The sequence below is a fragment of the Melanotaenia boesemani genome, chromosome 24 (genome assembly GCF_017639745.1).
Source record: "Melanotaenia boesemani isolate fMelBoe1 chromosome 24, fMelBoe1.pri, whole genome shotgun sequence".
NCBI lineage: Eukaryota > Metazoa > Chordata > Actinopteri > Atheriniformes > Melanotaeniidae > Melanotaenia > Melanotaenia boesemani.
This window is the reverse complement of record NC_055705.1, coordinates 21,703,255-21,718,132: the sequence shown is the minus strand read 5'-3', so window position 1 is coordinate 21,718,132 and position 14,878 is coordinate 21,703,255. Positions and strand designations below refer to the sequence as shown.

Sequence of the window (14,878 nt, the reverse complement as noted above, 5' to 3'; positions counted from 1 at the left end):
TTACCCCCTAATATATACAAAGAGGTGTAATCACTATAGCTTTAATTAACATGTTTTTCATGTCAAACAATTTTCCCTAATCACCCATCAAGGTGATTAACCACTTATATGCTTTTTTCAAGTATTTTATTTCCATGAAAACTGTTTGAAGTTTTATCCCTAACAATATGAACATGTAGTCATACATGTCTGGAACATGTGATTGTACAAACCACACATTTCCATCATTCTCATTGTCATCACCATTACCACAATTGGATTATTATAATTATTATCACTGGCTGTGCAGCGGCTGTTATCTCTGTTTCTTGGCACAAACAGGAAACACATCAGAACATCATGTGAGAGCTCGATGAAATACCTGAAAACATGTTGCTGCCATCAGATTCAACATCTGCTCATATTTTCCATGAAATGATAAAATGTCAACATCTAATATATATTGATTCTGTTCTACTGGGAACACAATATGGATGGATGAGATTTAGAAATAATTACATTCTGCTTTTATTTACATTTTGAACAACTTTTTTTGTAATTGGGGATAAAATTCCAAAATATTTGGACAAAAACCTACTAAACTTTACAAGTGTGCTGGCACGATGGTTTTAACAGCTATACAGTATTTCATATCATACTCTATTATACCATTTAGTGAATATGTATAATAATCGTCTACAGTACATAATAGAACATTGTTGGCAAAGTCTGAACAGGTTTGGTATCAGTACTTTGCTTTTTTCACATCTAGTGTGTTTGTTCAAGATGGAGAATTTAATTAAAATAAAGATCCTTTGGATTTATTACCCAAACATTATACCGAACTGGACTGTATTGAATCTATTTGGAATGAACGGGTTTGATTTGGACCATAATTTGAGTTTAATTGGATTATAATGATTTTGATTCAAACTGATTCAGACCTTGTGAAGTGCCCTAATATGTATTTTGTTGCAAATGGAAATATACTAAATTAAATTTAACCACACACTTTAAAGAAGTACCTAACTTTCTAATAGTTCTTAGGGTGCATACCCAGACAGCATTTATTTAACTGTTCTGTACACAAGCAAACTTGTCTCTCCAGGTGTGGGTAGTCTTGGCTTTACATCACTGATAAAGAAAGAATTTAAATAAAGATCAACATTCATTCATCCATCTGTTATATATTCATTTCAGGGAGGCAGGGGGCCTAAAATTAAAGACTTTTCATATAGTGCTGTCTGTTGTTGTATTAAAAGCAAACCAACTAATAAGACTTAGAGACCTTCATATGTTCTCCTACTGATTTATTAAAACTCATTAAACTGTCAATATCCAAACCATTACCCACTAAATTAAAACAATATTGTATTATGATTAAATTTGTGATTACCACAGCTACTATGCAGCCTTAGAAATGTCCATTTTAGTTCATGTATCTTCAATTTATACTTCACCATCGTATCTAGGAGCACGAAAACTTTTATTTTACTCAGACATTAGTTCTCACCGACACCTGGGTGTTTAAAACGGCTGAATGCTGCTTAAAACTGTAATTTTTTAAACATTAACGTAAAACTCTGCTTATACTGACATTTCTAACTTCTCCTGCTACCTGGCTGATGCTAATAGATTGTTTTAGTTTCTGATTCATGACTTGAAAAAGGCTGCTGTACATTTTCACTTGAAATTGTCAGGCAGTCACATTTCTCTCCTGGAGTCTTTTATCTCATAATAGCAGCATATTTCCTCCATTATTTACTAGACAGAGCTTTTCTTTGCACGTCTCACCGCCCTGCGAGAGAGTAATTGAACTTCTGTGTTGCCTATTAGTGACAAGAGGTAGGAGCTGGGGTTAGAACACAAGCCAGACCAAGCTACCGAATATGCTTGGCTTGGTTTGTATGTAATAAAGATCTGCTTGCTGTGCACATGACTTTCCACTGGTTTAAGGCACAGGATGGTATTTTATACTGTAGAGACCAGTGCTGCTGAGTCATGTAGATGAAAATCATCAGAAATCTTTATCCTACATAACATGACATGCACCTTTTCTCATTTGACTGATACATACAGTAGGCCTTTTGAGGCCTGTGTACTGGTCCTTTCTGCTGCTAGCTTAAAAAAAGATAATGATTAAATTTTTTTTTTTAAAATAATAAAAGAGGAAGAAGTTTGTCTCGACAGGCACTAATAAGCTTTTTGTTTGTTATTTATTGGCTCTGCAAAATTCCCTTTTTGCCATAGCATTTTTATTGCATTTTTTGTTAATAATAAATTGCTAGCCTGCTAATTAAACACGGCTAACATTGTGCCTGCTACATGTCAGCTAATCATTAGCATAGTCACTGTAACAGATTACGCATTCTGGGCCAATCAGATTTGAGAAAATTGAGCAACCAACGTCACAAATCTTTTTAAAGACATTTTTGGGCCTTTGCTAATGTTTAAACCTGAGGAGTGAGATATGAGGTCTGCAGATCAACCATCTTGGCTAACAGCCTCATAGACCTGCAGCTTGGCTGTAGACTATTAAGACTTAATATAATCAGAGATGCCCAGAAGATGGTTAAAATTCATGAATATAAACATGCTAATGTTATTATCTTCCTGACTACAGTGCAACTTGTGCATATTTTTAAACGGAAAGCTGTCTCTCTCATTACACTTTTTTTTTGACATTTATAAAATACCCTAAAGGTTTAAAAAGAGAATGAATCATTAACTTGGTGATACTCTGCATAAAACTACTACAAAGCTACCATCATTTACGGGCTAACCAGCTCATTTGATATACCATCCCATCGGGTTGGAGACTAAAAAGACGCTTATAATTAGTTTGAGTTGAGGATGAATCCAAACTGGGGTTTGTCCTCAGTTCATTTTGTTTTGCTAAGCTCTCCAAGCCTGAGGCTTCGGCTATTACATGTCACCATCTGTCTTCTTAAGCAGAGGTGTCTGTGTAATTTGTATTGCATCCTACCTCAAACTAGACTACAGTATATCATGGACTTAATTGGTGAACTTATTTTGTGGTTGTGATTTGCATCGACATTGCAAACATCAAATTAGATAGCTAGTGTAGCTTGGCAGAGGCTAGCAGATTAGTCATGGCTAATATTTTCGGACTGTCCATTTCAGTAGTAAAACTATTTGTGTTCGGTGCCAAGTGACTTAAATAAACAGCTAATAATTGTTTATTCTGTGGGCTCTTATGAAAATCTAATATTAACACAGGGAGGCCTAAGACCCCGCAGATCCAGATGACTTTCACCGATCTTCAAGCGGCTCGTGTATCTGCATTTATTCATGTCCTTTTCTTTTGTTCTTCCTCCTCCTCAGGTGGCCTACAAGCCCTGGTTATGTGCTCAGTATTTCCCCACCACCCAGAGGTCCTGTCAGAAGACTGTACCGTGCCACCAGTACTGCCTGGAGGTCCAGCAGAGCTGTCCGTTCATCCTGCCTGACAACGACGACCTGATTCATGGCGGAAGCCCCAGCTTCATCTGCACAGGTTAATACAAGCTTGTCGTCTGATCTGGTGCTGCTCCCTCCATCCAGCAGATATAAATGGGCTGCATGTTAGAATGAGTGGGTGTCTGAAGGGCCTTGTGTTCTCTTCAGGGAAGAAGCTCTATATTTCACTTCTAGTAGTGAAATGCATTTTTTAAAAGGATGCACAGAATGAATACATCCACAGTATATGTCATGATGAGTAGATGGTATCCCTCCAGGAAAATGGTGAAGGCTTTTTTTTCCCAGAAAGCTTTCTGATGACATCTAGTGGTGTGTTTGAGAATTGCAGCAAGGACACAAGGACATTTTAACAATGTATTGATAATTTATTGGGTCTTTATCTCAATATTTACTGTAAGTTTCTTAAGATATAAACCTCAAAGGATCTGAAGCAGGCTATATTCTAATTTGCAAGTCATGGTACAGGCAAATAAAACAGTTTTCAGGCAGTTGTGACCTCTGTTAATACTAATAATGGTGGCTGCCGTTCAAACTGTTGTCCCAGGAATGAATTAAGGCTTCTCATAGAGAAATCTACATAACGGTACAGTATGAGGTAAAGGGAGAGGCAGAGGCAGGTGTTCTAAAATCAACACAAGGTTTGTTATTATAATCTGGCTGCTGATTAGTTTCCCTCCCATCACAGTCAGCAGAACTATCTGAGACTCACAGCTCTCAGAGATAATGAAGCTACTTTAAATCTGGTGTGCCTGACTGCCACATTCTGCATCAGAAATAGCTGCCGCCCTCTTAGTGGCTGTACCACGGGCAACACTGAAGCTCGGGAAGTTTTCTTAAATGCAATGAAAACTCTCATCTGTGATTTGTTAATGTATTTGAACATTACTTGTCCTCACAGACCAACTTCATTATATTTGGAATACATAGACAAATATAGAGTTTGATGTATAACACTCCTAATTTTATCATTTGTGAACTAAAGATACTAGTTGTTGCAGTTTTTAGACAAATATGGGCTTTTTTTTTGTCAAATACAAGACTCATCTGACCACAGAACATGTGTCCACTGTCTTTTTGACCATCCGAGACAAGCATTTAACCAGCTGATTTGTGGTTTTCTCTTGTGTTAAACATTTTTTGTTATATTTTCTGGATGCAGACTATTACTGCTTGCTTTCAGACGGACACCATTCTGGTTCTGCCTTCGTTCTGGAGTCTTAGGACCTTGGTGCTTTATGGCAAATCGGCCTTTGTTTACGCCAGTATAACCAGAACCACAGCAAGAGGACTTCGTGGAAATAATTACAGCAGAGAAATGCAGAATCACATTTTAATGATCTGTAAACCGGGTCAAGGACCTCATCCAACTTCAGTTGTTTCTTTTAACTGTCCTTTTATTCCTTCCTTACTTAAAGTAACTCATAACCTATTCAAAGAAAAACTGAACCTTTGGTGGACCAAACCTTTTATACCCAATTCTGACACCCTAACCTGCTATTGATTGTAGATTCTGACATTCAGTGTTGGGTAAAGGTAGGATGCAGTAAGGGTATTGTATACTGTAACAAGTTAGGTCAAACCAGTTGTGGGGAAAGATTTTACTCTAATCTCCAATTTTCAATTGAACTGTACAATATTTACAAGCTGTCCCACAAGGGAGGAAACATAAAGGAGAAAATTATTTACCATCAGATTAAAAAGGTTAGATCTGCTCCACTGGATCAGCCAGTTTTCCATCAGGCTTTCTCACCCACTGCTTTGTTCAATGAAAACTAAGCAACATGGTTTCCCTGTTCAGATGAGAGCTGCGACAGCCCTTTTGACACACTGGCAATTTAAGTCTTTTAGAGTTTCCCACTTGATGCAGTGATGCATCACCCTCTTTGAAGTCCAGCTCTGGGTCATTGTATCTCATCCTCCACCCTCTGATTAGAGCCACACACCCAGGTATAATAGGTCTGATTCATCTTTAGAGTCAAAGGATGCCTAAAAGGTGGTCCAAAATGGGGTTAAAATCATAAACACACAGAAAGATTAGTTAAAATAACAATGTTTTTTTTTTTTTTACTTATATTTAAATTTTTGCAGCGCATTATTTATCTAAATCTATTACCATTGCAAAGTGTGTCTTTATATCTGAAACTGATCTCTTCTACAGGGCTTTTGGGAGATCATCCTTCAGACATTGAGGCAGAGTGCTGCGACGTCCGATGGGACTCCAAAATGGACAGCCCTTCAGGGGGCACACTAAAAAGAACTGCTACTTCCTGTCAGCCCGAAGGCGCCTCAGTCACTTCCGCCGCCACCCCGAGACTGTGCAGCGGGCGACTGAAGATCTGCCTGCTGGCGCTAGTCCTCCTACACACTGTCATCATCATATCAGCCTCCCATAATTCTACGTTGGTGGGCATGGCTGCCATTTTCTCGCCAGAGGAGGGTGCTTCAAATGAGGAGTGAACCTTGGATGTGGAAAAAGAGTGATGTCACCAGAGCAGGATTATTGCTTTAACAGTGTCATGGTTGCCAGGGACACATCTGGCAAGACGCGATAGAGATGTCGCTACAATCTGCTGCCAATAAACCATCAACCACAGGAAGTGGGAGGATTTAACTGGAGCTAAGAGTACTGGCATTGGCCATCAACCCCACCAAGATGTTTGAGGACCATCCCCATAAACAACTGACCTTTTGCCACTTGAAACCTGCTCATTGTTTCTATCCCATCCAAATGTTTTCTAGCATATTGTCCCTCTTCTCCTTCCCGTCCTACCCCCTTCCTCAACTTTAAGTGTGTGTATGGGTGGCATGTCAAAGGAAAAATGGACATGAAGTTTGAGCTCTAACTCATCGTTTCTTTTAGATTTTTGCTGCACTTTTTCAGGTGCCAGAATGTTTTGACATATCAGCTGTGTTCCACTTCCTGTTCCTTATCACCTTAGAGGCATCTCCTTTAGTATCTTGTATGTGATGCTGCTCAAGGGCCTGCAGGTATCAGCTTATCCATCTCTTAGGTGTGGGTCTTGCTTCACTAAAAACAAAATGTATGTGGTTCTTCTGTATTTTGACATCCAGCTTTTTTTTTTTTTTTTGTTTGTTTGTTTGTTTTGTTTTTTTTTCTTATTTCTTACTGGACCTTTTCTCAACCCCTTACAGACAGTACATGCCTAAGCATTTTAGGACCTCAAGTGCTCTGAGACTGGCTCACTTTCTCCACTGACTTGCAGACGTGAAGTGGAAAAGGTAGCGGCAGTTCAGTTCGTGATTCTTAGGGTGTCGCAGGAGTCGATGCTGAGCTTAAGCACAGCGCAGCGTTTCTCCACAGAAGTGGTGTTTTCTGTTCCTTTTAAGACATCAGTTTACCTCAAATGGTGGTCTTGCGAACAGGCAGCCCAGTGGCTCATCATAACAGGGTGCTGCAGATAATTAAAGCTGTTGTACATGAGACTGCAGGGACAACCCAGGGACACTAGAGTTGCATGAAGCCAAAACACCAGGGGGCCTCATTTATCAACCAATCATTAGCTGGTTTCCTCAAGCAGAATTCATGCTTAGAAGCTTTGTCTGCTTTTGAGACCAAAACCTAGGCATGCTTAACTAAAGACATAAACTAACCCTACAGCAAAGTGTTTTATTTCTTTTTAATGTGGCCTAACGTCTATTTTCTCATTATGAGAACATGTTATTGAATTCTCAGAAAATGTCAAATTAAAGCAGCTTCAAGTTGTGAAGGAAAAAAGATTCAATGATGGGAAATATAACCTAAAATATTCCTGCTCAACCTCATCTCTGAACTTGCTCATGCCATAAAAAGCAAAGGAAAAATCGACAGGTGGAAAAACCATCTGTAGGTGGTCAGCTGACCTCATATTATCTGTTTTCAGGGTGTAGTTGGACGTAGCAAATGGAGCAGTACCATTGAAAACCACAGGGGCAGTGTTGCGCAGCATAGCTACCATGCAACCAGCAAAAGTATGAAAGAAGAAGTCACAATGCTTCTTATTTTTTTGGACTATTTTATTTACAATTTTATGAATCTGCATATTCAGAAACATGCCAACATGACAACCTATATGATTTAAATATGTTGCCAAATTTCCCAAAATTTCAACCATTCATCTCCAAGGACCACCTGTCAATACGGAGAGGGAAACTTGTTTTCCTTGACACTGCAATGCACCTATTAGCTACACATAAGGCAGCTTACACAAAATAAATTTTTGTATTGTTTAGCTAACTTTCAAGTTCCCCAGTAATCAACGTAACGACCATCGCTGTCCACTGCACAGCATCTTTTTTGTCTCTTTCTGAGAATGTAGGTTATTGTGGTCTCCTCCACCATTGCCATGACGTCAGAACTCTGAACTCCTCACCGCCTCTGGTGCAGGGGTTATAGCTTACTTAATAACCTTTTTTTATTTTTTTATTAAGAATATACATTTAAAATATGTTGTAAACCAGATTTTAAAGAACCTAATTTGTTTACATAGGGACTTGTTTTATAAAAATGAGTGCATGTTGGCTCCCAAAATGCCGTTTCCATGTGAATGAACCATCCAAATGATAAACTAACATTAGCAGATACACCTAAACCCGTCTCTGTGTTGAAATAACTTAACAATCACACAGGCTCTGTTGTCCGAGCCTTGAAGACCCCCTGCTCTTTGGGGAATCCAGATTGGGAACCACTGCTCTAGCGGATGTATTGCCAACATAAAGATAAGAGTATGCGGCCAGTGACATTTTATTTATGAAACAGACGTACTAATTCATGTATTAGTAACTGGAAGTGCGGCTCTGTTTAAAGATCTGGCTGTTTTGGCTCCTAAAATACTTTAAATGAAGTATCATTAAGATCTTCTATTTTAGCCTAATTTAACAATTATGAACTGTTTGTATGTTGGGAAGCAATTTTTGATTTAGTTTCTCAGTAAAAGCCTTATTTTTCATGTATTTTTTTCATTATAAAAATGCAGCTACTTTTCAATAATTTATTTAAGCCTTTAAATTAAAACTGAATACAGAACCACAGCAAGCAAATTAAATAAATGAAGGCCAAGGTCTGAACTTTTTGATAGTTTTGATTCACTAATTTCTCCATTTTGTCAGTTCCTGGCCTGTACCACTACACTCTTCTGAGAGTCTTCTCCCCCTCCTTCCTTCTTTCACACAGTGGTATGATCCAAGTCTTTGCTTGTTGCTGATTGGCTGCATAGTGTGCCCATCAAAATTAAGTCTTTTAAATATTTAGCTCTTTCTGACGATAGTTGGCTCTTAAGAATCGACTCTTAGAGCCATCTCATTCGCAGACAATCCATCCCTGTTACATACCTACAGAGCATCAATAAGGCTTTTCTGCTCCGGAATAATTGAGTGCAGTATTAAATATTAATTAAACACTTGATTAAAAATCCAGGTGTTAGTTTTTGACAAGTGTAAAAAGGGCTTTAGTTTAGTCCTGTTTCCTCTACTGTGGTAGGGGTAGTAGAAAGGAAAGGAAAACATCCTTTGCTTGATAAATGAGGCCTCCAGATCTATGAGTGCCTCTCTGCCATGTAAAACCAGTGAGGCAATGGAGCAATATAGGAAAAAAGAAGACAAAAAGCAGGGGTTAGTGTCCCTACTTTGTGATATGTTGGCTTAGTATCTTAGAGTTGGTTTCAAGTGACCAGAACTAGTTGGTCAAATCAATCAATCAATCAAATAACTGATTCTTAAATCACCTTTAGCCGAGCTGATAAATTGCTTTCTTTTACAGACAAGCAAAGGGCTGTGCTAAGAATCAGTGTGCAAGGAGAGGGAAGAGTTTTCAAGGGCTGATCCATCTGATCTTGTTCCACATTTATGTTGTATTTCCTTTGCATGGCTGCTGCTGGTAAAGTGCACCACTCTGTTTGTGAGCATGTGATGAGACATAAATAAAAAGATTTATCCAAAGCTGTAACAAAAAAATGACTCACCAAACATGAAAGCCAGGGATGCTGACTCTCTTGTCCTCTTCATCGCCTCTAATGATGATCTAAAGACAGACTGAGGGCGCATTCACACCAGGATAGGCTGTGGTATGCAGCTTTATTTTGTTACTATAGCGGACCAAACCACCTGATTAACATCACGCAGTTACTACAGCTGCTCTTCAGGGAGCGATATTCCAGCAAGAGTGAAGAAAAAATCAGACTCACTGATTGGCCAGGACTGAAAACGGCTTGTTAAGAGCAAGTAAAGAATGGTGCAACAATAAATTTATGCAGCTTTATTGAACCCTAATGCAGTTTTCATAAGAATCTGTCCGGTATGAGCACCAGGAGAGGCAACAAGTTGTCTGACATGTTGAGCTTCAAGCAAACTGCACTAAGGTTCGCTAGCAAGTGAAACGAGACCCCTGGTTTTCAAGCAGACCAGATTTTCTTCCTTTGGTCTGCAGCACAGTGCAAATTAGCATGTATACTGCTTCAAAAGAACCAAATTCTTTGCTATTTTTGGTGCAAACACATATAAAAGTTCAGCCGTTTTAATCCCAGTCAGCATCAGACATGATGTTTCTCAGCTGTCAGATTCTGAGGCTAAAATGATGTAAAATGAATGACTGAATAGATAAAGCAGCATAAAGGTCGACCAGAAGAAGAAAGCAGAATTTATTACTAACAGAACTTTGTAGAAATAACACACAGATCAACAGTGACCAAACCTTTTCTCATCTCATCGTTCTCTCAAGTTTTGGCTTTCAGGAGAAAAAATATTGTTATTGAAACAAACACACATCAGAAACTATTTCCATGTTTCCACTTTTTCCTCATTTCCAGTTATTCCTGCTACTATTTACCTGCTATCCTCACTAAACCAACTCCAGCTCAGCTGCTTTGTGGCGCCACCGTGCATCAGAAACGTCTTCTTGGCTTTATTCCAGCCATAGAGGAGCATTATTTTTCTTCTTTTCACACACACATAGAACTTTCTGCTCACTGGTTGATCTTTGGCTGCTCCTGATTGGACGTTACCGTCAATCTAAGCTCTCTGATTGGTGGAGAGTCTGACAGGAAGTGGCTTCATCATCATGTCCAGGTCAAAATAGAGGTCTCTTAGCAACATAGTAGTGATAATAATCTTTTTTAATGATGAAAATGTGATAAATAATACTGTTATCACGGATAGTCTCTGAATAAACACAACATTTTGTTGCTGGATTGTAAACGTCCTGGATGGGATAGAAATGCCTGGAAAACTTCCATAGATCACCTAAATGGTAAGCTTTCCATCACAGTTTACCCCACAGCGCTACACACTATCGCTCCTATAACACTGTTGATGATATAAGCGATGGCGCTCAAGGGCGCTCTTATGGAGTTTTAGGTAAGGCAACTGTATTTGTATGATTCAAAGTGCTTTACAGAGACATTAAAACATCATCACACAGCAGAGAATAGGAGGCATAGTTTACAACAGATAAAACATGATCAAGTTTAAAAATTCCAACTTAAAAGAAAAAGTGCAGTTGAGAACAGCTGGGTCTTTAACCTCAATTTAAATTAACTCAGTGTTTATGAGTATTAAGTCAAACAGCGATACTGTGAATGCGGCCTTAAGTCTTAACTTTGCCTCCAAATTGGCTTAGCGGTGAAAATATTGTGTCAGCACTTCTCTCCATGAACAGCTTGACCTTACCTTGCAATCGATTTGCTTTCCGCTCTCATAAGCATTAAAGTAAGATGTCATATGAAAGTCAAGCCAGTCGTTTGTCTCTCCATCCACTGAGTTAACCCCCACCACCACTCTTTGATCCCCTTTTGCCTGATATTCTAGTGAGATCTTTTGTTCCACTCATTTCTTTTTATTTACTTGAACAAGAACAGCATTCCCTTGAAGACAGCAGCGGATGTAATAGACCCATACTTGTGCTCCCTTCCTCTCCATCTCCAGCTGTTCATAATCTGAGTCCTGTGGATCTATGCAGATGAACCCCCGCCTCAAACATTCCACCCCTCAACCAGAATTGCCACCACAGTCCCTTGCAGCCCCCCTTGTCTTTTCTGTTGTAAATATGTCCTGAGGATGTGGGATCCCAAATTACCCCCTCCTGCCTTACCCAGCCTCCCCTTTAAGCCCCTCCCCCCCAGTTGGATTCTCACTGTGTTTTCTGTTCACCTCCTTGGTTTTTGTCTGTTATTTGAGATTTTGCCGCATTTTTTCTTTTCTTTTTCTTTTGTTGTCTAAAACAGTGGTGTGAGTTGATGAGTAGGACTAAGTTGGATGTTTAAAAGATGAGATAAAGAGGTCTTCAAAAGGTATATATAAAAAAGTCTAAGCTTGAATTGAGAAAAAGGTTCAAATATAGAGAAAAAATTATGATAAAGTTGTCATATTGTCATACTAGAGATGCTTTAGTTTGCTAATTTACTTTCTTTTTTTTTTCTACAAAAGACTTGGATGAAATTATTTATAAAATGCGTCCCACGAGTCACAATCTTTTTGGACGTAAAAAAAAACATTTATTAACATTTTGTTCAAAAGAAAATAAATATAAATTATGTTAAACATTATTTTTATTTGTGTTTTTTACTTGTCTTTAATTGTCCCGTCGTGGAATGCTGAACAAATGCAACTGTACATCGCACGGTTATGCTATTTGGTATTGTCGTTCTGAAATAAGTCCCTGAAAAACACATCTGAATGGCAACAAAAGTTGCACCAAAATCTGTGTTTATTGCTCAGGATTAATGGTTTATTTACTTATACAGAAATTCCGTAACTGCACACTGATAACTAATAAATACGTTGACTTTTGAACTTCAGCCTAGATTACATCTATTTCTACGCCCATGGGAAATAGTTCGGGCATCTGATTCAGATTTTTTATTTTTATTTATACCTTTATTTAACCAGGAAGTCCCATTGAGATTCAGAATCTCTTTTACAAGAGAGACCTGGCCAAAGTAGCCACCAAATACAGTTTACAAATACATAAAGATTAAACAAAATAAACACATTAAGATTTAAAACAACTATTTAAAAACACAGTGAGCCTCTCAAGAAAAACAAACACATGTCTCCTTTACCACACTCTTTATGATTGCCTTAAATTTATCCACTGAAATAAATTATTCCAATTTAAGATCTCTTTGTAAATTGTTCCATGTCCATGGTGCAGAATAGGAAAAGGTTGTTTTCCCCAACTCTGTGAGCGACCGGGGAACAGTGAAAAGCAAGCGATTCGAAGAGCGGAGCCGGTAACTCCCAGAACTGGTACAGAGTAGGTCACAAAGATATCCCCGAAGTTTTCCCAATATTGTTATATAGATGAAAAAATACCAGTGATGTTTTCTGCGAGTGGTTAGTGATGTCCAACCGACCAGATCATAAAGAGTGCAGTGGTGAGTGAGGGATTTTGCATTTATTATAAATCGTAATGATGCATTATACACTGAATCGAGTTTATGCAAAATTGATGAGGCTGCATGCATGTACAAGGTATCACCATAATCAATCACAGACAGAAAAGTAGCATTGAAAGTAAAGAAAGATCTGTGTCTAAAATAAAAACTTTTGGATTAAACTGGTGATGTGTACACTAAATGTAAGCTTATCATCAATCCATATACCCAAGTACTTGTACGATGGAACCCTCTCAATGAGTTTCCCATCTGAGGTAGAGATGTTATAATCACCTAATGGGGATCGGGCTTTTGAGAAGACCATAAATTTTGTTTTCCGAACATTTAAACTCAATTTCAAGTTCAGAAGTGCAATTTCTAAAGACTGAAATGCAACCTGAAGACCTTGTACAGCCCCTACGATGGATGGAGCATAGGTGTAAATGGCTGTATCATCAGCATATAGATGTATTTTTGATTTAATATCTTTACCCAAATCATTTATGAAAATGGTGAACAGAATAGGCCCCAGAATAGATTCCTGTGGAACACCTTTCACTATGTTAAGGGATTCAGATTTATGGCCTTCTACAAAAACACACTGGGAAGGATCTGTAAGATAATTTTGAAACCATTTTGTGGTATTACAACTAAAACCAATTGATCTTAATTTGTCAATAAGCAATTCATGGTCAACTGAGTCAAATGCCTTAGAGAGATCCACAAATAAGGCTGCACAGTGCTGTTTTTTATCTAAGGCTCCAATTATGTCATTTATTACAACTGTGGCGTCCTGGTCTCTTTCAGCACGTCCAACTGGAAGCAGATCCCACATCCAGACCTATCTGCTGGTAAAATCCCTGCTGGGGGGATGTTCCAGCTGGAGCTGGGGGCTTTCTTTCCTGAATCTGGTGTCTTTGATCAGATACACTTGAATAGATACACTTTTAAATGTGTTGCAAGAATCAAATAAAGAACAACAGAGGTGTTTAATGTTAATCTTATTTTGGTCTTCATCCATGGTCTTATGGGAACACTGATGGCATATTAGTGTTTTAACTAAAGATGAGGCTTTGAACATTCGGAGCCAAAATAGGTTGGGAACCACTGCTTTACTGGATAGGCTGCTTTACTTCTGCAGGAAACCACTAAGTCACTGGTGATGTCTGTCTGTAGAATCTGTCTAACAGCAGTGAAACTAGCACCCAAACAATAGCAAGACTTCAGTATGAAAACTCAGGAAAACAAAACTTTTCATTCATAGTGGTGGAAACATCAGCCCATGCTGGGAGAAAAACGGTGTAGACAGAACCAGGAAGTAGGTGAACTTCCACCACCTAACCCTCAACAGAGAACTTTTTCAGCAGTAAAGATACGAAATGACAGACAGGACAGGACTGAAATTTGGAAGAATTTGCAACTTTGTGCTGCAGTGGTGAGTAAAAACCTTGTGTCATTAACACCATGGATCCAATTTATGGTGCAGCTCCAACTTGTCAGTACTGATTCTGCTGTGTGTCCGCCTCGCTTTGGTGGTCCAACCTCAAACTTTGTTATAAACCAGACATGAAGAAATCCCAAAGAAATTAGAAGTAAATGAGCAACTTATTTGGAGCAGCTGCGTTAGCAGGGGAGCCCAGACTCTCTCTGGCCACATTGGCCAGCTCATCCGGGGAGATCCCGAGGTGTTCCCAGTCCAACTGAGAGATGTAGTCCCTCCAGCGTGTCCTGGGTCTTAGTGGTGCGATTGTTGAAAATCTGAGGCTTACACAGTGTCTACCTGCTTGGTTTCTTAGAGGTATGTATATCATGTGCTTCAACTCTTTAAGTGACTTTATGCGATCACAGTTTTTGTTTAATATTTCAATATTTGGCCCATGTCGAAGCAGATCAGACAGAATAGCATTAAAAAGATGTATGATCCTCTACTATTAAAATAAAAACAAACAACACTAAAGCCTACACTTTCAGAAAATACGTTTTATTTATGAACAGCAAACTCAGTTTTGTGATCTCATCCAATAGTCACTCTTTGCAATCGATACAGACTAAGG

The 14,878-nt window shown here is 38.6% G+C and overlaps 1 protein-coding gene across 1 annotated transcript in view; it reads left to right on the top strand.

Moving 5' to 3' along the window:
* The window catches only part of LOC121635217 (transmembrane protein FAM155A-like), a 41,068-nt gene extending 33,493 nt beyond the window's left edge, over positions 1 to 7,575 (top strand). The window contains exons 2-3 of the mRNA XM_041978303.1: positions 3,325 to 3,496; positions 5,618 to 7,575. Of these exons, the coding sequence (XP_041834237.1) occupies positions 3,325 to 3,496; positions 5,618 to 5,916 (471 nt within the window). The 3' untranslated portion in view covers positions 5,917 to 7,575. The remainder of the gene's footprint in view (positions 1 to 3,324; positions 3,497 to 5,617) is intronic.
* Positions 7,576 to 14,878: the final 7,303 nt, after the last annotated feature.